Source organism: Bolinopsis microptera, chromosome 9 (assembly GCF_026151205.1).
Source record: "Bolinopsis microptera isolate Bmic1 chromosome 9, MBARI_Bmic_1.0, whole genome shotgun sequence".
NCBI lineage: Eukaryota > Metazoa > Ctenophora > Tentaculata > Lobata > Bolinopsidae > Bolinopsis > Bolinopsis microptera.
In genome coordinates this window covers 11,859,601-11,884,699 of record NC_087080.1, presented here as the reverse complement: position 1 = coordinate 11,884,699, position 25,099 = coordinate 11,859,601, and the positions used below count along the sequence as shown (strand labels likewise).

General features: G+C 38.2%; 2 protein-coding genes across 3 annotated transcripts in view; one reads left to right on the top strand and one right to left on the bottom strand.

Moving 5' to 3' along the window:
• LOC134820718 (fibroblast growth factor receptor 2-like) overlaps positions 1 to 25,099 on the bottom strand; it is a 134,976-nt gene that overhangs the window by 66,085 nt on the left and 43,792 nt on the right. The gene's annotated exons all lie outside the window — the stretch shown is intronic.
• On the top strand, positions 31 to 24,353 carry LOC134820379 (uncharacterized). 2 transcript variants are annotated; one of them, XR_010160881.1, is made up of 16 exons: positions 31 to 211; positions 403 to 536; positions 784 to 878; positions 1,096 to 1,227; positions 1,412 to 1,540; positions 12,116 to 12,286; positions 12,523 to 12,653; positions 12,940 to 13,045; positions 13,202 to 13,339; positions 13,551 to 13,731; positions 13,916 to 14,026; positions 14,276 to 14,411; positions 15,048 to 15,199; positions 22,530 to 22,610; positions 22,780 to 23,049; positions 23,199 to 24,353. XR_010160881.1 is itself a non-coding variant. In XM_063830747.1 (16 exons), the coding sequence occupies exons 1-16, from the start codon at positions 74 to 76 to the stop codon at positions 23,369 to 23,371; spliced, it is 2,295 nt and encodes a 764-aa protein (XP_063686817.1). In that variant the 5' UTR covers positions 31 to 73; the 3' UTR covers positions 23,372 to 24,353. The 2 variants fall into 2 exon arrangements, 1 of the variants encoding a protein (XP_063686817.1); XM_063830747.1 differs by having other exon boundaries at positions 22,763 to 23,049.

Below are 25,099 nucleotides of genomic sequence, written 5' to 3'. Positions count from 1 at the left end.
AGTCACATAATTTCCTATCGTTTTGTCTTCTTTAAGGATGTAAAAGGTACGGTGAAAGGTACGGTGAAAGGTAATGGGCTTCAAGAAAGACAAGTTCGATGATATTGTAGAGACAGTGCCTCTTCTGGATGTTGGAGACACAGCTAAAGTTGTTATCGAACTCGAGGAGAAGGATGAGGATGATCTCTTCTTTGAGGACACATTTAATGAGGTCAGATTTTAATGAGTTAGGTTCCTGATGATAATCGGTAATTATATATTTGTGTTTAAAGGCATTACCAATTAAGAAAACAGTATCGCGGGAAGCAATTTGAGATGCAGATTTTCCATCCCATTCTAGGTAGATTAACGAAGCCTCAAATATTTTCATATTCACACCTACCTCACGATACATTCCCACAGGTAAACCCAAAGAATAGGATAGCACAATGGCCGAGCGATGCTGTGATGTTAATAATAACTCACGCTCAAATATTCCTCCTCCTCTTCTCCTGGTCCCTCAACCTCAAGACTCCCTGGTCCTATCAGTTCACTGCGTGAGTACTATTAATATACACGTGACAGTGATTGTGGGTTTTGATTTGTCAATGCTGGAGGCTGATTGGTTAATCGCTGTCACGTGCCAGGTCACCAGATCTGTTACCAATTAATTAAAGCCCAGATTTGGACGAAACAAAAACTAACTGTTAAATTGTTACACCACTCTTTGTGTCAAGTGGTGGTTTATCTTGGCATCTACATTCTCGTTTAAATATTCCCCACATTTTTCACTAAATATTTCAGAGCCTTCTCTTGGATGCTGTACGTGACAGACTATTGGAGCTGGTATAAGATAGAGTCAGCAGGGTTTAATGTGACAGTGTGGCCTACTGATAGCGGTATGTTAAAATAATGAACCTGCCCATTATCGATATTATATCATTATAAATTAACATTCTAACTGACAACTATGCTATGGGCCATGGGAGATTTATAAAATTTTACGATTGCCAAGAAATCGTTTAGATTTTTAGCAGTCAAGTCAGGCAATAGATAAAGTATAAAATATATTAAAGTATCAAAGTTCCTATTAATATATCAGTTCTTATTTTGCAGGTTACGCGAATAGTGAGAACATTCCAACGGAATACTACATCCTGACTATGGGTATCAGCATTACTGTGGTTACCCTCATAGCCATGTTCTCTGTGTTCTACGTCTTCGTGTCGTGGTCAACTAGTGGCGAAGGTATTTTCACATTTAAAGAAGAATTCAACTACAGCACCATGATAGAAACTCTGAAATATGCATATGGGTCTCTACCTTTTGGGCATTTGTATCAAGAGGCTATTAGATTTTGGGTATATTTTACATTTTACGAATATTTACATTGTATGAAATATGTTAATTATTCAATAATCACTCTCCCCAGAGAATCACATGAAGTATTTGGCGTATTTAAGAAAGTGGTTTGTGTATGTACTGGAGCTGGCAGTTCTACCTTTTGGTATTCTAGCTGTGAGGTGGTGGTGGTGCCGATATAACGGCTCTGATACAAGAAGTAAGTGTAACCACGTGAGATTGTACACGTCACATGGTATCATAACACGTGGTATTAGGTCACAACACGTGATATTACGTCACAACACGTGGTATTACGCCACAACACGTGGTATTACGTCACAACACGTGGTATTACGTCACAACACGTGGTATTACGTCACAACACGTGGTATTACGTCACAACACGTGGTATTACGTCAAAACACGTGGTATTGCGTCACAACACGTGGTATTACGTCACAACACGTGGTATTACGTCACAACACGTGGTATTACGTCACAACACGTGGTATTACGTCACAACACGTGGTATTACGTCACAACACGTGGTATTACGTCACAACACGTGGTATTACGTCACAACACGTGGTATTACGTCACAACACGTGGTATTACGTCACAAGCTTATTTACTCATATTGTAATCACCGAACACGTGATATAATAAAGAACAACATTTTACTACTGCTTTATTTGATATCTTCGTTAATCGGATAATAATTCATATCAAGAGTCCAAACCTGTTAATACCTCCTTCACAACTATTGAAGAACTGATGCTTCAGTTTCAAAAATTTGACTGAACAATGGACCTTAACCAAGTTTGTAATAATTATTAAATTTACCTAAAGTGTCTTGAAAAGATATCCGGAACCGAACAGTTCCGGCGGGTCCGTCATCATCTTCTGTTACCTGCACTAGCTTTACACTGGTGACTTCCAGTGTCTTCTGTATCCAAAGTGACCAGTTGTCAAAGTCGCAGCTGAGCTCTCGTGGTGTTGAATCTACCATGATCAACAGTTTATTCGCATATACTGTCAAATCGTGTATCCAGCTTTGGTTTCCTGCGCAGTGCTGTATATTGAAATTGTATATTATATATACAAATAAATAAAATTACAAATAACACCTTTGATTTGAACTGTTAGATACTTTATTGGAAGAAGACCAGGTTCCAATGATAGGTCAGAACTTTAGTGCAAGTAACTCACTCTCTGCTACGTTGTCTACAGCAGTTTCACACATCTTCTTTTCTACCGGAAAATGTGTCATCTTAACGACGATATGACTTCTACACACCTTGATCTTTATCACTCCGACTTTGATTTTGCTAACGTTGTAGAACTTTAACCAAAGGTTGAACTCTGAGGACAGATAATCACCTTGGTCCGTTCCACTGATCTTGAAATCAATTCTGTCACGCTTAGGGAGGAATGTTAACAGAGAAGTCGATCCATCTTGTATCTCCGACCAACCTGAAATTATATATAATGTTGGAGTCTAATTTAAGATAATCATTATAGCTAATAAAAATATAATTATATTTTTCAATTGGCTATAAATACTGCGTATTAATTCAATACTGAGGGTCCACATCGAATCACTAAAAAAGGCACACCCTTCTCACCTTCCTTATCACCAGTCTTTGAGGAGTAAGTGAGTCGCACCAGCATAGCTAGAACAAGAAAACTGAGTCCCATCTGAAAACTAAAACCAAGCCAATTGTCAATTTCGGATTATGAACAGATTGCTATTTGACAGCTCACATCTGGCCCACTTCCCAGGGACTGATTGGTTTATTTTAAAGTTGTGGCTGAAACTTATCATACAGTAAAGCAGTAACAATGATAAGTCTAGTTTTTGGCAATCATTTCTTTGGAGTTTTTTTGATAATAGAAAACATCTGCATCAGGATTTGACAGGTTTATGATCTGAAAGAAAAAGGAATAATGCTTTAAGGGCTAAGGCACCTATATGGGTTCCTCACTGAAGGGTTGACAAAGCCAGGAAGTTTTTGTTCGATTCCAAATTGAGTCACATAAAAAGACAGGGGTTCGATATCTTTGTTAATTAGTTTACTATAAATTGGTTAATTATTATTTCTCTCTTTTTTTAACCAGATAATATTTGAACTGTAATCCTGATTTTAATGTTTATAAAACGTTAGCAAGTACATAAATTAATGAAAGTAAAATTAATTTCACCTGATCTAAGTACCTACCTCACCTTATCACAAATGCAAAAATGTCTATTAGTATTAACGATAATAACTATTAAGTTACCTATAATATCTTGCACAGATATCCGGTACTGAACTACTGCAGTTTGTCCAGCGTTTGACTGTAGTAACTTTACACTAGTGACTTGACCAGTTGTCTGTTTCCAAAGTGACCAGCTATCAAGATCGCAGCTTAGCCCTCGTGGTGTTGAATCTAATATTATCAACCGTTTGTTTGCGTAAACAGTAAGATCACTTAACCAACCTGATATTGTTCGAGGCTCCTAGTTTATTACACGAATATTAAGTTTAAAATGCGCAGTTGTCTGAATGTTTTTGTAATGTGGAAAGTTTGATATAATTCTATCCTATTTTACAAAAAATCTTGGAATAGATTTTCACCAATCATTTCAAAGTTCTCCTAACCTTCTGCTCTGTTGTTCAAAGTAGCTCTGCAGATTTCTTCATTATCTGGAAGTGCTGCTATCACAAAGTATGTGTTCCATTCACTGATATGTATTAGCATGTAACCAACATTATCAGATCCACTCTCATCGCCAAAAATCAGCCCAATTTCAACGTCTGAGAACCGATCAGTTCCATTTCTGCTGGTAACCGTGAAATTGATTTTGTTTCGTTCAGGGAGGAATGGTAGTTGACCTGTTGTTCCATCTTTTATCTCCGACCACCAGCCTAAAATTTATATTTTTATTAGCTTCTTAAACGAAAATATACACGTTCAGATAAATTCTTTTAAAAAAACATTATTTGTAAAAACAGAAAACAAGATAAACCTTCGTTGTAATCAGTAGTTGTAGATATAATCACAATGTTAATCCACGGTACAACCAGAAACAGAGCAATGCTTCCCATGTCGACGAGTTGCACCAAACTAAAACCTCATTTTCAAATAATGTTCAAAATAATATTATCTGGTACCTGATTTATAGGCTGTTCAATGTTCCAGCTGTTGGAGGATTTTGATCAACCATTTGACACAGAAGCAATAATTGCTAGTTATTTTATATTTAGTTAAAACCACTGGACCGCACAAGCTTGCTAATCCCATCCTGATCCTATTCTCCTTTGAAATTTGACAGCTGTTTAAAATTATTAGTTAGATCCAGGACCAAGCACCGTAAAATATTGTGGCAAAACTGAAATGCACATTTTTTTCCAACTGTCATAGATCACAATATTTTCTTACAAATATATTATAAGAGTCGCTTGCAACATCACATCGTAGAAGGTCAGTCTGATCTCGAAACCTGAGGTCGGGAATTCTCGCTGACCCTTACCAGATATCTTTAAATCCACTCTGTCTTTTTTAGGGTTGAAGAGGTGCATAGAGGTGGCTCCTTGATTTGATTTTAGTTCGATCCAGTCTGAAATGTTGAGTTAGTTATTTATTGTCGCTGTTGCTTCCCATGTCTAAAGAGTAAAGACCTTGATATATATTATGAGTTAGTTATCAGTAATTAGTAATAGTATGCTCATTAGCTGTTCTATTACCTTCGTTTTTATCATTCTTTGCATAACTGCTATAATACCAAAAAAGGACCAGTAAAAATCTTGTAAATCTCATTTTTGGTACTTGAGACCAAAATATGGCAAAACCTTGACAATCTCTGAACAGACTCAAACCAAATGATCAGAAAAAGGACAACGACTGATGACCACAGAGAGGCAAATGACTACGAGACATTGACCTGCTCATCAACACAGCAGCTTCGAAACAAATTGACTGAAAAACCAGCTGAAAATTGTCAATGAATGGCAATATGAATATGGCATTGCATTTAACATCTGGCGGCTGGCCCCTTTGATAAAAAGGAGTTTTCATAATTGTTCCAATCATGACTGCGTGACGAACTTTACAACCTGAAATATTAGTCACGTGATCACGATCGATTAAAAAGGACCAGTGCCTGCACAATGGTTCTGTTGAAACCTTTTAAATTTATAATATATCACACAATATAGCGTCAAGAGGGGCATCTCTTTTGTCTCTAATATGATATAGCTGACGGTTTCATAGCTGACAGTTTTCAAGCTCAATACTGCATTTCAAAAAATTATTTAGTACTCATGAAGGAAACGTTTTCTCAAAGCCCATTATAATAAAATTGTTGCGCAACATTAATCAGTCCGGACATCTGTTAAATTTGTATCTTGGTTCTCCTAGATCCAGCACCTGTAAATTTCGTAACAATAATCTGAACAGTGAAATCCTGTTTCTACATTGAAAAAATGGAAATTAACTGTGAGAAATAAGAAAACGCATAGAAATCACTTTACACAAACTAACATCAGTAACACCACTAACACCACTAACATCACTAACATCACTAACACCACTAACATCACTAACATCACTAACACCACTAACACCACTAACACCACTAACACCACTAACACCACTAACATCACTAACACCACTAACACCACGTGGTATTACGTCACAACACGTGGTATTACGTCACAACACGTGGTATTACGTCACAACACGTGGTATTACGTCACAACACGTGGTATTACGTCAAAACACGTGGTATTGCGTCACAACACGTGGTATTACGTCACAACACGTGGTATTACGTCACAACACGTGGTATTACGTCACAACACGTGGTATTACGTCAAAACACGTGGTATTGCGTCACAACACGTGGTATTACGTCACAACACGTGGTATTACGTCACAACACGTGGTATTACGTCACAACACGTGGTATTACGTCACAAGCTTATTTACTCATATTGTAATCACCGAACACGTGATATAATAAAGAACAACATTTTACTACTGCTTTATTTGATATCTTCGTTAATCGGATAATAATTCATATCAAGAGTCCAAACCTGTTAATACCTCCTTCACAACTATTGAAGAACTGATGCTTCAGTTTCAAAAATTTGACTGAACAATGGACCTTAACCAAGTTTGTAATAATTATTAAATTTACCTAAAGTGTCTTGAAAAGATATCCGGAACCGAACAGTTCCGGCGGGTCCGTCATCATCTTCTGTTACCTGCACTAGCTTTACACTGGTGACTTCCAGTGTCTTCTGTATCCAAAGTGACCAGTTGTCAAAGTCGCAGCTGAGCTCTCGTGGTGTTGAATCTACCATGATCAACAGTTTATTCGCATATACTGTCAAATCGTGTATCCAGCTTTGGTTTCCTGCGCAGTGCTGTATATTGAAATTGTATATTATATATACAAATAAATAAAATTACAAATAACACCTTTGATTTGAACTGTTAGATACTTTATTGGAAGAAGACCAGGTTCCAATGATAGGTCAGAACTTTAGTGCAAGTAACTCACTCTCTGCTACGTTGTCTACAGCAGTTTCACACATCTTCTTTTCTACCGGAAAATGTGTCATCTTAACGACGATATGACTTCTACACACCTTGATCTTTATCACTCCGACTTTGATTTTGCTAACGTTGTAGAACTTTAACCAAAGGTTGAACTCTGAGGACAGATAATCACCTTGGTCCGTTCCACTGATCTTGAAATCAATTCTGTCACGCTTAGGGAGGAATGTTAACAGAGAAGTCGATCCATCTTGTATCTCCGACCAACCTGAAATTATATATAATGTTGGAGTCTAATTTAAGATAATCATTATAGCTAATAAAAATATAATTATATTTTTCAATTGGCTATAAATACTGCGTATTAATTCAATACTGAGGGTCCACATCGAATCACTAAAAAAGGCACACCCTTCTCACCTTCCTTATCACCAGTCTTTGAGGAGTAAGTGAGTCGCACCAGCATAGCTAGAACAAGAAAACTGAGTCCCATCTGAAAACTAAAACCAAGCCAATTGTCAATTTCGGATTATGAACAGATTGCTATTTGACAGCTCACATCTGGCCCACTTCCCAGGGACTGATTGGTTTATTTTAAAGTTGTGGCTGAAACTTATCATACAGTAAAGCAGTAACAATGATAAGTCTAGTTTTTGGCAATCATTTCTTTGGAGTTTTTTTGATAATAGAAAACATCTGCATCAGGATTTGACAGGTTTATGATCTGAAAGAAAAAGGAATAATGCTTTAAGGGCTAAGGCACCTATATGGGTTCCTCACTGAAGGGTTGACAAAGCCAGGAAGTTTTTGTTCGATTCCAAATTGAGTCACATAAAAAGACAGGGGTTCGATATCTTTGTTAATTAGTTTACTATAAATTGGTTAATTATTATTTCTCTCTTTTCTTAACCAGATAATATTTGAACTGTAATCCTGATTTTAATGTTTATAAAACGTTAGCAAGTACATAAATTAATGAAAGTAAAATTAATTTCACCTGATCTAAGTACCTACCTCACCTTATCACAAATGCAAAAATGTCTATTAGTATTAACGATAATAACTATTAAGTTACCTATAATATCTTGCACAGATATCCGGTACTGAACTACTGCAGTTTGTCCAGCGTTTGACTGTAGTAACTTTACACTAGTGACTTGACCAGTTGTCTGTTTCCAAAGTGACCAGCTATCAAGATCGCAGCTTAGCCCTCGTGGTGTTGAATCTAATATTATCAACCGTTTGTTTGCGTAAACAGTAAGATCACTTAACCAACCTGATATTGTTCGAGGCTCCTAGTTTATTACACGAATATTAAGTTTAAAATGCGCAGTTGTCTGAATGTTTTTGTAATGTGGAAAGTTTGATATAATTCTATCCTATTTTACAAAAAATCTTGGAATAGATTTTCACCAATCATTTCAAAGTTCTCCTAACCTTCTGCTCTGTTGTTCAAAGTAGCTCTGCAGATTTCTTCATTATCTGGAAGTGCTGCTATCACAAAGTATGTGTTCCATTCACTGATATGTATTAGCATGTAACCAACATTATCAGATCCACTCTCATCGCCAAAAATCAGCCCAATTTCAACGTCTGAGAACCGATCAGTTCCATTTCTGCTGGTAACCGTGAAATTGATTTTGTTTCGTTCAGGGAGGAATGGTAGTTGACCTGTTGTTCCATCTTTTATCTCCGACCACCAGCCTAAAATTTATATTTTTATTAGCTTCTTAAACGAAAATATACACGTTCAGATAAATTCTTTTAAAAAAACATTATTTGTAAAAACAGAAAACAAGATAAACCTTCGTTGTAATCAGTAGTTGTAGATATAATCACAATGTTAATCCACGGTACAACCAGAAACAGAGCAATGCTTCCCATGTCGACGAGTTGCACCAAACTAAAACCTCATTTTCAAATAATGTTCAAAATAATATTATCTGGTACCTGATTTATAGGCTGTTCAATGTTCCAGCTGTTGGAGGATTTTGATCAACCATTTGACACAGAAGCAATAATTGCTAGTTATTTTATATTTAGTTAAAACCACTGGACCGCACAAGCTTGCTAATCCCATCCTGATCCTATTCTCCTTTGAAATTTGACAGCTGTTTAAAATTATTAGTTAGATCCAGGACCAAGCACCGTAAAATATTGTGGCAAAACTGAAATGCACATTTTTTTCCAACTGTCATAGATCACAATATTTTCTTACAAATATATTATAAGAGTCGCTTGCAAAATGAAGAAACGTGCCAATAAGACGAATACCAAAGTCGCAACAATCAACATTCATTTTAATCGATATCTATGTTAATCATGCTGGAAAAATAAAAATGATCTCCAATTCTTTTTTTCTTAACCTATACCTCATGATTGTAAACACTGTTTTACCAAAATTATTGCATACACATTTTAAATCCCTTTATTTTGCAGATCTGCGCGTTAACCTGACTCAATTTCGCGATGTTTTTATATTTAGAATTGTGATAAAATAGAATATACCGGCAGTTGGGGGGGGGGGGGGGAGGAGCGAGGGGCTGATGGAACTATAGATTCTTATCATACGATGAATGAATTACACAATGAATGATCATGCTCTCTATCTCTGATTGAATGTTCAGTCTCAATATGATATAATGTACAGGGTGGGCCAAAAGTCAGTACCCATACGTTGGCCTTTATAGCTCAGTCACTGAGTGCCCAATTTAAATACTTCTTTCTGGTATGACTTAGTACCACCACTGGTTCGAGGAATTTGTCAACTCGAAAAATATTCGCGTTCATTTTTTTCAAATAGAGGTTCATTTTCACATTTATTTGATAGTTTGGATAGTCGGATCAAGCTAAATGTTATTGAATTGTGTTTGGCCATTCGAATTACGTTTGTCCTGAAAGAATTAGAACTGTAGCTTCTCAGATGACCGAGATATGAAGCATAACGAGTTTATTCATTACGTGTGATCAGGTGATTGGTTTACCTAATCACGTGATAAGGTGACCCCGTTAACTACCCCGTTAAACATTATGGGAATTGTTAAGGGTGCCCAATTAAGGTGTCGTGTCACGGTGTCACATAATCACCCAGTCAATTTTGTTAACGAGATACAGAACATGCTTGATAACTTCGTCATTTCTAATCCGTTTTGCCTCATGTTTTCAGATCATATGCAACATTTGACAATCTACCGTCTCTGAAAAAATTAGGCGTTCAGCATGTTCAGAGAAAACAATATAGGTGTTTTAATATTGAATGGGCGTGGTCTAAAATATTCGAATTTTCAAATTTTGACGACGGAATCCTCGAACCAGTAAGTACAGTATGCCATCTGCAAAGCAACAGCTCTCAAATATAAAACACGGCGGAGCTATTAAGGCCAACGTATGGGTACTGACTTTTGGCCCACCCTGTACAAAATATGAACTTTAAAACGTACCTATTTCAATGCTATCTGATAAGATCCGGTACTGGACGGAAGCTGTTGATGATCCTAAATGCATCAGTCTCAGCTTGTGGAATCTACTTGATACTGCCAACCATTTTATCCAATCTTCAGAGGAGCAACCAAGGGTCTCTGCTGCTGAATCGGAGAGAACTATTTTGTTCTGTGCGTGTATTGTCAATTCCTTCTGCCAGTCATCTGAGAAGTAGAATTAGTTAGAGGATTAGTTAGAGAACTCGCCAGAGAACTAAATAGAGGACTAGTTAGAGGATTAGTTAGAGAACTAGTTAGAGAACTAGTTAGAGCCAGAGGATAAGTTAGAGACGCTCTTTTAAACGTATTTGCTTCCAACACCGTAATCTTACATTTCAATCAGACAATAAACAACGTCACACCAACCTTTTGGAGTGATTCCACTTTCGCAGAGGTATTCTTCTCCAAAATTTGGAATCATCACAATAACCGTACTCCCCAACTCCATTTTGATAGACATCACCGCAAGTTGGTCTAACATCACATCGTAGAAGGTCAGTCTGATCTCGAAACCTGAGGTCGGGAATTCTCGCTGACCCTTACCAGATATCTTTAAATCCACTCTGTCTTTTTTAGGGTTGAAGAGGTGCATAGAGGTGGCTCCTTGATTTGATTTTAGTTCGATCCAGTCTGAAATGTTGAGTTAGTTATTTATTGTCGCTGTTGCTTCCCATGTCTAAAGAGTAAAGACCTTGATATATATTATGAGTTAGTTATCAGTAATTAGTAATAGTATGCTCATTAGCTGTTCTATTACCTTCGTTTTTATCATTCTTTGCATAACTGCTATAATACCAAAAAAGGACCAGTAAAAATCTTGTAAATCTCATTTTTGGTACTTGAGACCAAAATATGGCAAAACCTTGACAATCTCTGAACAGACTCAAACCAAATGATCAGAAAAAGGACAACGACTGATGACCACAGAGAGGCAAATGACTACGAGACATTGACCTGCTCATCAACACAGCAGCTTCGAAACAAATTGACTGAAAAACCAGCTGAAAATTGTCAATGAATGGCAATATGAATATGGCATTGCATTTAACATCTGGCGGCTGGCCCCTTTGATAAAAAGGAGTTTTCATAATTGTTCCAATCATGACTGCGTGACGAACTTTACAACCTGAAATATTAGTCACGTGATCACGATCGATTAAAAAGGACCAGTGCCTGCACAATGGTTCTGTTGAAACCTTTTAAATTTATAATATATCACACAATATAGCGTCAAGAGGGGCATCTCTTTTGTCTCTAATATGATATAGCTGACGGTTTCATAGCTGACAGTTTTCAAGCTCAATACTGCATTTCAAAAAATTATTTAGTACTCATGAAGGAAACGTTTTCTCAAAGCCCATTATAATAAAATTGTTGCGCAACATTAATCAGTCCGGACATCTGTTAAATTTGTATCTTGGTTCTCCTAGATCCAGCACCTGTAAATTTCGTAACAATAATCTGAACAGTGAAATCCTGTTTCTACATTGAAAAAATGGAAATTAACTGTGAGAAATAAGAAAACGCATAGAAATCACTTTACACAAACTAACATCAGTAACACCACTAACACCACTAACATCACTAACATCACTAACACCACTAACATCACTAACATCACTAACACCACTAACACCACTAACACCACTAACACCACTAACACCACTAACATCACTAACACCACTAACACCACTAACACCACTTACACCACTAACACCACTAACACCACTAACATCACTAACACCACTAACACCACTAACACCATCTAGGCCCGAACCCACTACACAACGCAACAGACGTGAAGCCCAGTGAGACCTGTCTTATCTGGAACCGTGACATGTGGACTTTAGTTCACGCTTTGTACCCAGTGTTGATACTACTGGCATGGTGCGCGGTTCCTGTCTACATCTTTGTCAAAAACAAGAAACACGTGTTCACTGGTAAGGGGGATTTTAATAATTTATCACAATATTATATTTTTCTGTCTTATTAGATAAATTAAATATCGAATTTAGGATTTCTAATCTCTAAACATTATCAAAATCGTATAAGTCAACTAACTCATTAATCGACTAATTAACTAATTAACTAATTAACTAATTAACTAATTAACTAATTAACTAATTAAATAATTAACTGATTAACTAATTAACTAACCGATTAACCACAATCTCAGATATAACAATAGAGCACGAGGGTTACATCCTACTAAAGGAGACAGAGTACGTGTACGGTATTAACGAAGAGTGGTTACTCAGTGGTTACTACTTGCTGTCCTCTTTCAGACGCAAGTTTGTTTATATGAGGGTAGGTGGAGATTGAGATAGTGTGATTTAGTGTGATTTAGTGTGATTTAGTGTGATTTAGTGTGATTTAGTGTGATCAAAGTTGATTTTAGTGTGATTTAATGTAAGTTTTCACGTTTATCTTCTTGCATCAGTCCTTAACTCAGTCCTGGTATTGTTGAATGAATGAAAGTTGATGTTTTCTTTAAATGTCATCATTTTAAATCCTTAATATTTATGGTTTATGATATGTTATATCATCGTGAATGTATTTTGTTATGTGAAGCCTATTTTACCCCCTGTTTCAGTGCTACGTATTTGTGGTTAAGTTAATGTTGATAATTGTGTATGGAGCAGTATTTGATTACGAGAAACTTCAAGCATTCCTTTTTACGGGCATCTTCTTCGTTCTCAGTTAGTAATCAATAATATTAATAAATCTTATTGGAATTATTAAGAAATTGGAGATTGTGGCTTGAGGGGATTATATTTTATCATTTAAACATTAATTAAATAAAAATTAATTAATTAACTAATTAACGGCACTAATTGCTTAATTAACGTATTCAGGTGGTTTGGTGATGGTTGGTAGACCCTACAGAATCATGTCTTTTAACGTCATGCTCTTCCTATCCCTCTTTGTTCACTTCTGCAATGCTTTTGTTGGCGTCTGTATCGAGATGGATACGAGGAACGCCTTTATTCAAGGTTTGTATTGAAATTATTCAAGAAATATATTACTTTCCTACTTTAATTAAGAAGCTAGCACTCTGAAACTACAGTTAACACTAGTACTACCTGGTATCTGATATTAATATGAGATTCTACCATCTTATCAGATCTAAATCCCAACATTCTACAATCATACTCCAATAATTTATATCCTGCGGTCTCCCCACAACACTATTTAATCTCCCAGAGGATTTTCTGTACGCTGAGATGATAATGCTGAACGGCGGGTTCTACGTCCTCTGTGCTGTGTGGTTCACTTTCCTCTTCATGAGGTGGAACAAGATAGTCTTGAGAACACAGCGCCCGCTCTGGCCTAATCTCACTAAAACTAACGCTGTTAAACGAGATATAGACGAAACAACCAGGAAGTAAGTTAAGCTTTTCTAATAATATTACTAATGTTATTATTATTTTCATTGAACAATTGAATATGCAGTTTTGTCTGCACTCTGCATCCTATAGATTTCATTATTATTCACGTTCGCGTTCCTGAACCCTACACACCTTAAATATCTTAAATACCTTAAAAACCTTACCTTATAACACACCCAGGTACTTAGTGTCAATAATCCGAGCTAACTTGACGTTACAAGAGACTTACAACACAATACCCTTACTAGCACCTGCTCACGAGCTTTCCAGGAGGATCAAGATACTTAACGCGTGAGTTAACATTACATGTGTCTTAACGTTAACATTACATGTCAACATTACATGTGTTAACATTACATGTGTCTTTACTTTTATATTATCTTATTACTGTCTTATTTGTTGAAGAATAACAAAAATGGCGACCTTTGATCAAGATATTTTAGATAGTAAAACTTTTATTTCAAGTTTGAACAATCATTGGATATCTTGTATTTCAGGTATTGTAGAGAAGCTATGTTGATAGATCACGTGTTATTTCAGGTACTGTAGAGAAGCTATGTTGATAGATCACGTGTTCCAACACACCATGTGGGATATCACGGACTCACTGATACAAGCTCACACTGCTGTCTTTAAAAAGAGCATCTTCAGCGACTGTTCCCTTCACGGGTCAAGGGTACGTTATTTTAAGTACAGCCCTTTACAATCTTTTGCAATCACGTACTTTGAAGGGGGCAAAAACGTGAACAAGGAGGACTATACTCGTTACCGGACGCCCCTCCCAACCCGGCCCCACCCCCTCCCAACCCGGCCCCTCCCAACCCGGCCCCTCCCAACCCGGCCCCTCCCAACCCGGCCCCTCCCCTCCCAACCCGGCCATACCCCTCCTAACCCGGCCCCACCCCTCCCAACCCGGCCCCTCCCAACCCGGCCCCTCCCCTCCCAACCCGGCCACACCCCTCCTAACCCGGCCCCTCCCAACCCGGCCCCACCCCCTCCCAACCCGGCCCCACCCACTCCCAACCCGGCCCCACCCCCTCCCAACCCGGCCCCACCCCTCCCAACCCGGCCACACCCACTCCCAACCCGGCCCCACCCCCTCCAAACCCGGCCCCACCCCTCCTAACCCGGCCCCTCCCAACCCGGCCCCACCCCTCCCAACCCGGCCCCTCCAAACCCGGCCCCACCCCACCCCAACCCGGCCCCACCCCACCCCAACCCGGCCCCACCCCCTCCCAACCCGACCCCACCCCACCCCAACCCGACCCCACCCCCTCCATCTATTTCCTAAACAACTAACCTCTCTGTTCAGGAGTCAGCCAGGCAGTTGTACGCCATGTTACCGTGTTTAGCTAAACGTCTCAAACAGAGAGATGAGGATCTGATCCTAATGTCCAGAAAACGTAGACGTATCCTGCTGAAGATGTACACTCTCAGTGTGTTCCTCTCCAAACATGCTGACAGGTAAGTTAGGAACTGTGTTTTGTTTTGTTTTGAGGAGTAGAGTTAATATTATGATTGACAATACACTTGAATAGTTCTCAAAACCGGGAAGATTTCAGGTTTCAAATATGGTTATTTCAGGTTTTAGACTTCAATGATATATAAGATACCGAGCTTCAGTTTGTGAAACTGTGGTGGAATATCCAGTAAATGTTATTGGTATAAAAGTGTATTATGCCATGTTCATTCTTTAACCTCGGATATATTTAATTATAAGCTCAATAGATTTGTATACAACCCTGGTCTACAACCGAGCATATCTTGCACTTTGATAAATATCTAGTATATATTCATTATCTACCATGTCATACGTATTACGAATACTAATTGTCTTTCCCTAAAATATTGAAATGTTCTTATCGTACTCCAAATTCGTCCTGATTTATTGAGTGTTGACACCGCCCACCTCCGACTGCACTCTGCTGGGTCTGCAGCAATACAAACACCATTGTTGTCTGGTTTACTGTTGATATTCAGTACTATCCTTCTTTCTTTCGGAGATACTTTTTATTGAATTTCTTGTTAATTTGATATAGAACGTGTGTTTCTCAATTTTTTTTGAATTTTGTATAGATTTAAAACGTCATTCTTACGGACCTTTACTGATAGTTGAAATTCGACATATGACGTCATCTAGCGTCATCTAGCGTGAAATATCGCCAGATGATGATAGATGACGCTAGATGACGCTAGATGACGCTAGATGACGCTAGATGACGCCAATTAGCGACATTGTCGCTAAGTGCACGGCACCTTTCGAATGTCGCTATCTAGCGCCATCTAGCGCTATCTAGCGCTATCTAGCGCTATCTAGCGCTATATGACGCTATATGACGCTATATGACGCTATATGACGCTAGATGACGCTAAGCACGCAGCACTGACGCCAGGCGACAGATAGCGCTATTTTCATCAAAATTCTAGGGACGACATCTAGCGTCATCTAGCGTCATATGTTGCCGCGACATCTGACGCTATCTGACGCCATCTAGCGACATCTGACGACATCTGACGACATCTGTCGCGACGACATCTGACGCAGGCGACATCAAGCGCTGGATAGCGGGATAAGTCAGTTTACGACAGTTCACGCTATCTAGCGCTATATAGCGCCAGATAGCGCTATATAGCGTCAGATGTCGTTGCGACATATAGCGCTAGATAGCGTTAGATAGCGCTAAATAGCGTTAGATAGCGCTAAATAGCGAAGAATTTTGGGTCGTGACAGTCCAGGCTATTTAGCGCTAGATGTCGCTATCTGGGTGGGTGTGTGTGTGTGTGTGTGTGTGTGTGTGTGTGTGTGTGTGTGTGTGTGTGTGTGTGTGTGTGTGTGTGTGTGTGTGTGTGTGTGTGTGTGTGTGTGTGTGTGTGTGTGTGTGTGTGTGTGTGTGTGTGTGTGTGTGTGTGTCTGTGTGTGTGTGTCTGTGTGTGTGTGTGTGTGTGTGTGTGTGTGTGTGTGTGTGTGTGTGTGTGTTTTACTGGGACCGTAAGCGCAGCCTGTCTTTTCCCAACCAATCTTTTTTGTTATTTTTATTTTATATGAAAATTAATTTTTACTGTGTATGAAAATTAATTATAATTTAAGTGAGAATGATATAACTATAACTATAAGCTTGCGCGGCTCGTCGAAGTCACCCAACTATTACACTCGATTTATCAAATATTCGGCTGAGTGGAACAAAATATTAAATATCACTTAATCAAGGGGTCGTTTACATATTATAATTATATAAGGGGCCTGATGCCGCCGGCCGGGGTTTTCCAAATTATTACGCTCGCTAGTGTGATTGTGACATGATACTAATAGCTTAATAGCTATGTATGGAACTGATTACTAACAATGAGGGGTCGTTCACATACCCCGTAATCAGTTTTACCATAGCTAATATATTTATGTCAATATTACACTAGCGTAATCAATAATCATTTGAAAACCCCAACCTCCTCAGCTGATTACGTAATACTAATATGTAAACGACCGTCGACCCTTAACATTTCGGGATCGGAAGAAAGCGGCACGTACTATTTCGACAAAATTTATACAAGTTACTAACATCGTTGATTCATGATGCCAATCTTTCACAGCTTAGTGGTGCATTTCGCCGAAAAGCATTGTTGGATACCGAGAAGCATTTTTGGATGCGCGGCGCGACACACTCACAGTAACGCATCGCGTTGATTCACGATGTCAATCCTTCACTGTTCACAGCTCGGCGAGGCCCAGTCATGGTGCATATCGCGTCGCCAATTTAGTAACATAGTTGTTTAGTTCGTACAAAAGTCGTAAAAAATTCGTACAGTTCGGCACGTTTTTTCAGTTCGGGATTATTTTGGGAAAAATTCGCTTCATAAATTTTCGAAAAGCTAATTGCAAAAATTTGTGTTAAAATGGCGGGAAACGATGACGTGCGGATGCATGTTAATATTTTAAATCTGAAGTGTAACCTCTCGGACAAAAATAACAAATTTTTCGGACTGAAGTGATTAAAAAACAAAATTTTTAAAAAAATTCGGTAAAAATTCCTCGACAGCTTTTTAAAATTTGTACAGTTCGACACCTTTTAAAAGTTCGTACAGTAACGTACTGACCAACTATGTTTAGTAAAGCACTAGTGGTTGCAAGAAGCATTATTGGCTGCGCGGCGCGGCCCAGTAGTGCATCGCGCTACAACAAACATCGTCAAATAGATTACTCGAAGCTCAAAGCTGTAAAGTATTTATCCAAAATAATTCCAATCCCGAGGATTGTTACTGGGCCGCGCTCAGCCTGTCATAAAGCTTTCGCGCTTGCACTTCACACTTGCGCGTAGTTCGTAAACTGAAAACTCGTGGGTACGATATATGATTATGAGGCATTTTCATTCGTGCAGGAACATTAATTTGAAATTTAAACGGTTATGTAATGTGTAAACCCATTGTAAATGTGATTACTGAACAATAAATTCGGCTCGACTCTCATTACATTCTTTTAATAACTTGCTGTGCGAGATTTTAATATTATTAATTTGCAAATGCTAATTTAACATTAAGATCTTTACATCATCTTCTTTCACATAGCCATGTGTCTAAGCGTACTACTATACTAGCGAGAGGGCTATGGTTAGAGCATAAACAGCTTATACTGGAAGAATCTCACTCGTTAACGGGTGATACTCGTAATTTACTAATACTATCACGCGCCGCTTTTTCTCAAAATATTAGTCTAAGCCTATACCAGCCGGCAAAGTTTTTATATGTAACCTACATACAACGTTAAAATTTAGTTGAGTTTTGAACGTTGCTTATAGTTGATAAGGTAACCTTGATCTAACGTAAAATAATAATCGTTTTGCAACATTAAAAATAAAACCTATAACCAACGTTAGATATTTAACGTTTAACAACGTTTTATATGTAACCTACATACAACTTTCAAATGTAGTTGAATTTTAAACTCTGCTTATAGTTAATAAGGTAACCTTGATCTGACGTCAAATAATAAACGTTTTGCAACGTTAAAAATAAAACCCATAACCAACGTTAGATATTTAACGTTTAACAACGTTTTATATGTAACCTACATATAGTAGAGGCTCTTACGGGCAAAAAGACGTGTTTTCTGCTACGAGTTTAGAGACCTAACCGCTAATTGGACACAATAGTATGATGTCTAAGGATCGATAATATGTTAAGAAGTATAAATTTGGCCTTATTAGTCACGTGCTATACCAATGCGCGTTTTAAACTTTGACAGTCTATTACTCTAAGGCAAATAGAGTAATTATATTCATATTTTGTCAGCAATAAGATCACATTATTTTCTATTTAGTGTGAAAATATGAGCTAGAACGGACATAATCTCGCTGAGTTATAGCTGTTTGAAATTTATGATGAACGCGCGGGTGCCAATTGATAACAACTAAATGCTTTTGCGCGTAGTGCGCGTCGAAAATTTGGCAAAAACGCTTGCGGAGTGACAATATTCAAACTTCGATAAAGTATATGAAGTGGGTACTTCTCGGAAAGGAAAAATTTAGGCAAACACGATGTGACTATTTTTGGGTTGATTTAATACAACTGCAAAAAATTATTCAAACTTCAAGCAAAAAAGTCAAAATTTTTACCACTTTTTTGGATTTTTACCTCAGAACAAATAGAGGGATTTGTTTTATTTTTATACAATCTTGTGCGGCTGTCTTTTAGCTATCTTTATGCAAGTTTTGCCGACATGCCAACAAAATTAACTTGCTCAAAATATCAAAAAACATGGTTTTTTGGCCTATTTTTGGCCCAAAAATCGGTTTTTTGCGATTTTACCCCAGAACAATCAGTCCAATCATCTTGAAACCACTTTCAATCGATTCTACGGTCAAAAATACGTCTAGTAAGGTGTATTTGGGGTCCCTAACGTATCGAGCAGACAATGCCCGTAAGAGCCTCTACTAATACAACGTTCAAATGTAGTTGAATTTTAAACTCTGGTAACCTTGATCTGAAGTCAAATAATAAACGTTTTGCAACGTTAAAAATAAAACCGCGATATCTAGCGCTAGATAGCGCTATCTAGCGCTATCTAGCGTTAACTGTCAAAAACCGATATTCTCCGCTAGATAGCGCTATCTAGCGCTATCTAGCGTTATCTAGCGGAGAATGTCGGTTTGTGACAGTTTACGCTAGATAGCGCTATCTAGCGCTAGCTGTCGCCGCGATATCTAGCGCTAGATAGCGCTATCTAGCGCTATCTAGCGTAAACTGTCACAAACCGACATTCTCTGCTAGATAGCGCCAGATAGCGCTAGATAGCGCTAGATAGCGCTGCGTCAGATGTCGTTGCGACATATAGCGTTAGATAGCGCTAGATACCGCTAGATGTCGCAAAAAAAAGGGCGGAAATTTTATGAAAATAGCGCTATCTGTCGCCTGGCGTCAGTGCTGCGTGCTTAGCGTCATCTAGCGTCATCTAGCGTCATATAGCGTCATATAGCGTCATATAGCGCTAGATAGCGCTAGATAGCGCTAGATAGCGCTAGATGGCGCTAGATAGCGACATTCGAAAGGTGCCGTGCACTTAGCGACAATGTCGCTAATTGGCGTCATCTAGCGTCATCTAGCGTCATCTAGCGTCATCTATCATCATCTGGCGATATTTCACGCTAGATGACGCTAGATGACGCTAGATGACGTCATATGTCGAATTTCAACTATCAGTAAAGGTCCATTCTTACAATGTCAATAGAGTAATAAGTGTTTATATTTAAAATTTTGCAGTCGAACTTAGTTTTATAAGCAATTTTAAGAAGATAAATCCTATTTAAAGTTCCATCAAGGCTGAAACAAAAATGCCAGTCACCCAAACGTTAGCCTCAACAAGCTCTGGAGGAATTATGAGAGCCCAATCAGATGGATATGCAGAATTCCTAGAACCCTACTTCTGGATAAGTATACCGTGTATACTACTCTGTATCATGACCATATCTCTCAACAGCTTCGTTATAGACCACTATCGGAGGAGTCAACTCTCAGTGGTATCTCTTATCTACTCCCTGATATCCTCTGTTGATATCCTGACTGCTGTGGGCGTCATTTATCAGTCAGTAGTCCTCGCACTGTTTCACAAACGAATCATCGAACGATGGACAGAAATTGATAGATACCATTCAGTCATCAGCTATACACTTATTGCAGTCAGTTACAGATGTTCAGTATTTGGAAACTTGATGCTCGCCGTTTGCAGGACTGTCGTGATTCTAAACCCCTTCTACCGAATAAAGAAGAGGAATGTGGCAATGGCATCAGTTATGTATGGTGTGATTTGGATCGTAGTAGCGGCAGTTGACATTTATCTGTCATTTCAGACCTTTGGGATGCGTTATGGACAAGGTTTTGGTTACAATACCTACATTTCCGCAAATGGAATGGGAAAGGAAATTGAAGACAAGTTCGACTCATTCCAGTGTTGGGTAGACACATCTATGGAACTGAAAGATTTTCAGCAATACTCGGAATCAGATCCTGTATTCACTCATTGCAACTCATTACTATATTCTATACTACACCATGCATCCAGATTCTTTTTCATAGTGGTTCCATTCTTAATCCCAGTAGTTATAGTTCTAATTACTTGCATTGTCCAGATGGTTGTTCTAACCAAACCCAGCCTTGTTACTACCAGCAACAACCAGCGTCACGTGACCATAACAGTTGTTGCCATGTCAGTTCTCTTTGTGGGTTGCAACTCACCATTTGCAACGTACATCCTGCTGTTGAAATACGATGTTATATGTGATCCTCAAATTGATGTTATGGCGGTGTTAGGGACATTGTTGCCAATACTGAACGCAGCACTGAATCCAGCTATCATTATCAGCCGAAGCAGTGAACTAAAGGGAAAGTTTTTAAAGAAGTGGTCTCAATTAAGGGGAGTTGGACAAAGAGCAAACGGTAGTGTTGAGCAAAAGTGGAGAAATGTAACGAGAACTGAGAGAATTGAACCAAATGAGACGTCTAGCTTAATACGTAAAACTTAAGGTCTGTCAATTAATGCTTAGATTATAATGTGGTTTTAACCATGTTAAAATCTATTTAAGAATACACAAAACTGTCGTTCATTTCGGTTGAAGAAACGAGGATTTGAAGAAAGATTACTTTTATGAGACAAAGGACAGGACAAGAAATTACCAAAAACGAAGTAAACATTCTATCTCTAAAGTTTGTTAAAAATTCAAATAGAGAGAAGAACTTAAACTAAACCTATTCATCATCAATGTGACGGGAAAATGTTGTTGTTCACATAATCAAAGAAATTGAGGTCAACTTGAGACTGTTCGATTTGAAACGTCTTTCATATAATACAATTTATTGACACACTGACCTCTATTGCTGGAAATGTGTTAATTACGTTTTTCCGTCCATTTTTTTTTAAACGAAATTTTGAGTTCATCAAAATGAGTTCATCAAATTTGAAGTTAAAATTTCTTACTATAAGATAAAATATTTTATTCTATGATGCTAAATTTCACTTACCTTTAACTTACATATAATGTGCTTAGTTTCATTAACTGGGAAAAGTCAGTTCTCTGTGCCCTTGGAGTCTGGAGATATTGTGAGAATTGGACATTTTTGAAAACCGAAAAATTAGAAATATCGCTTTATCAAATTGAAAAAATCTTAGAATTTATCTTAATATTCAGACCTATTGGAGGCAATAGTGCCAGTTTATTTGGATATATGAATGCAGTCATAAAACCTTTCTTGGTCAATACTCAATATATTGTATTGGTATAATTTGGTTAAAACATAATATTTGTTACAGAGTGAGACGAGAGCTAGCAGAAGCAAAAGATAACAAGGGATACGACACTGACAGCGAATTTGAAGACGACGATATACCCAGGTATAAACCAAACTTTAATACAAATTATAGTTTTTCTGTAATTCTTCTGTGACTTGCATTTGATAAAATCTAATAGTTTGTAAAAATTGATCAAAGAAGTACCCTTGACAACCCAAATATTTCAATTGTAAGACTTATATAGCCTATCTAAGACAGGAGAATTTCTCAGAGCCAGGACTGTTACAACTTAATGACTCGCTGCTAATGGACGACAGTCTGGTACTAACTGACAGTTCAACACACGAAACAAGTGAAACAGTACCCGATATTGAGGATCAGACTCCTCCCAATGTTGCAGTGAACTCTTCTTTTGTGGATGGGTCCTCTTCAAATACGATGAATCAGTCATTCGTCTCGAGTAGGGGGACTCCTTTCATTGGAGATAACAATAGCTTTGATAGGGATGTTTCAGCACTGCTGGATGACAGCGTCTTTAAAGGTGGAGTTTCATTTTTATAGCTGTGATTAAATTTGAATTTATTTTTATACTTTGTTACAAGATGGTCTTGTTAGATAGCTTATATCAGGTACAACTGAATCAATTATCGATTTCTCCTTAAACAGTGTGAATAAATGCGAATTTTTCAGATCCAGGTGGACCTCAAACTTCCACCCCTCAGAGGACCAAAAGATCGTCATACGCAGGAGTGCAGCAACCAGACGGCCATTTATCACCTTCAGTTGAACGACCCTCCACATCGCCTTATCACAACAATAGACAAGTATTGTCGTTCAGAAAGTTTGATGATAAAGCTAACTGATCTAGCTTGTTGTGGGGGTTTAACATCTTCTTGTCATGAGACTCACCAGTTGATAATTCGCCAGAAACTTTTATCCTGACGAATGTTCTCGTGTGCACTTTTTTGGTCGCACACAAAATCTGTATTAATTGTAGCCCGCGATGTCAGATTTGTTATTGTACTGGAAATTTCTGCAGCTAGTACAGTGGCGCGCGCTTTGAGTTCGCATGGTTTAAGCCGCGCGACCTGGAATAATCCTCTGTTGCCATGGTTACGTGACATCCCATGTTGTGTTTATGGTCGACCAACAGGGCGATGAATCCCAACACTGCATGTTAGCGATCAAGGTGGCCTTCTGATTGCATCTGATCATAAGGTAAAACGTTGATATCTTACACACTTTATTATCCACATCTTCGGACGCAAGATAAATCTTCGCATAAGAATTAAGACATTTCTGATTACACAAATGAAGCCCAACGAGAACTTCACAGAACTTGACGTCCATTGAGCATACGCTGCACTTTCGTATACCGAGACGCTACAATAAGCAGTCATAAACTTAAGGAAATAATTGATACTGTGTGCGAACTAATTTCATTTTTATTTTCACCTCAGCGGATGCCTGCATTGCTATTATTTTCATTCGTCAGACCTGAGATTATATAACATTTTAAGTTTAAAGTATTTGTTAAATTTTAATTATCGTGTAATTTTTAGGTTCATTTCAATTTGTAGTTTTTCAATTATTGTGTAGAATTTTGTACCATATTTGAGCGTGAATGTGAAAAACATTAAACAACCACAATTCACTGCGATAATCTGATATGTGATATGTTGTAGAGTAACTGATTCATTAAAGTTTAATGTCAATTAAATTATTTGACTTATAATTTCTGAAATTATTCGTTGTTGTTAATGATCATAAGTACTTTAATACATATTTTTTATCGAATGATTATTTTCAATGATTCATAGTTTTAACTTATTTACAGAAGATCTCATATTCGTAAGTTTGTCTTTCTAAAGTCAGAAATTATGATACAATCGGTCTTACTACAGAACAAATATCTCAAAAACTGTTAAAAGAGTTCTACCCCGAATTATCTTACACAATTCTTTCGGTTTCTGGCTCGCAGAACTTATTGGAATGTGGAACCTACACAGCACTACTCTTAATATTTCACTGTTTCTTCAGAACCTTCTTCTTAAACCGGGACACAATTCCTCCCTTCTTCTTCACCTCCTCCTTTCTCATGCCAGCTCTACTCACACTCAGGTCAGTTAAAGTGTCACCACCTGAACTAACTGTAACCCCAGTCCCACACGATCCAACTATCGTACTACCGTCTATACAAGAACTAGGGACTGGACTCTCCAGCTCTCCAGGCTGTTCCTCAGCGAGCCTGCCGGGGAAACTGAGGTTGCTGTCTGATCCCAGTTGGAAAAGTGAGTCGTGATCTCGGTGGGTTATCATTGACCCGTCTGTTTCTACCAGCTCAGGATCGTCGTATCGGACAAACTCGTTTGTGTTTGGGTCGTATCGTACGAAACTGTTGGAATAGTAACCTTCTTGAACTGGGTTGGATTGTCCTCCGGATGGTGGATCTGATTCCACGGGCAGTTTTTTCTCAGTAAACAAGTCTAATTGCCCTTGGTCTAGCGTTTCCATCTCCTCCTCGAGTCCTTCCCCAGCCTGGTCAGAACTTTCTACGTCCAGTCCGCTGAACCGACCTGAAATATTCTCAT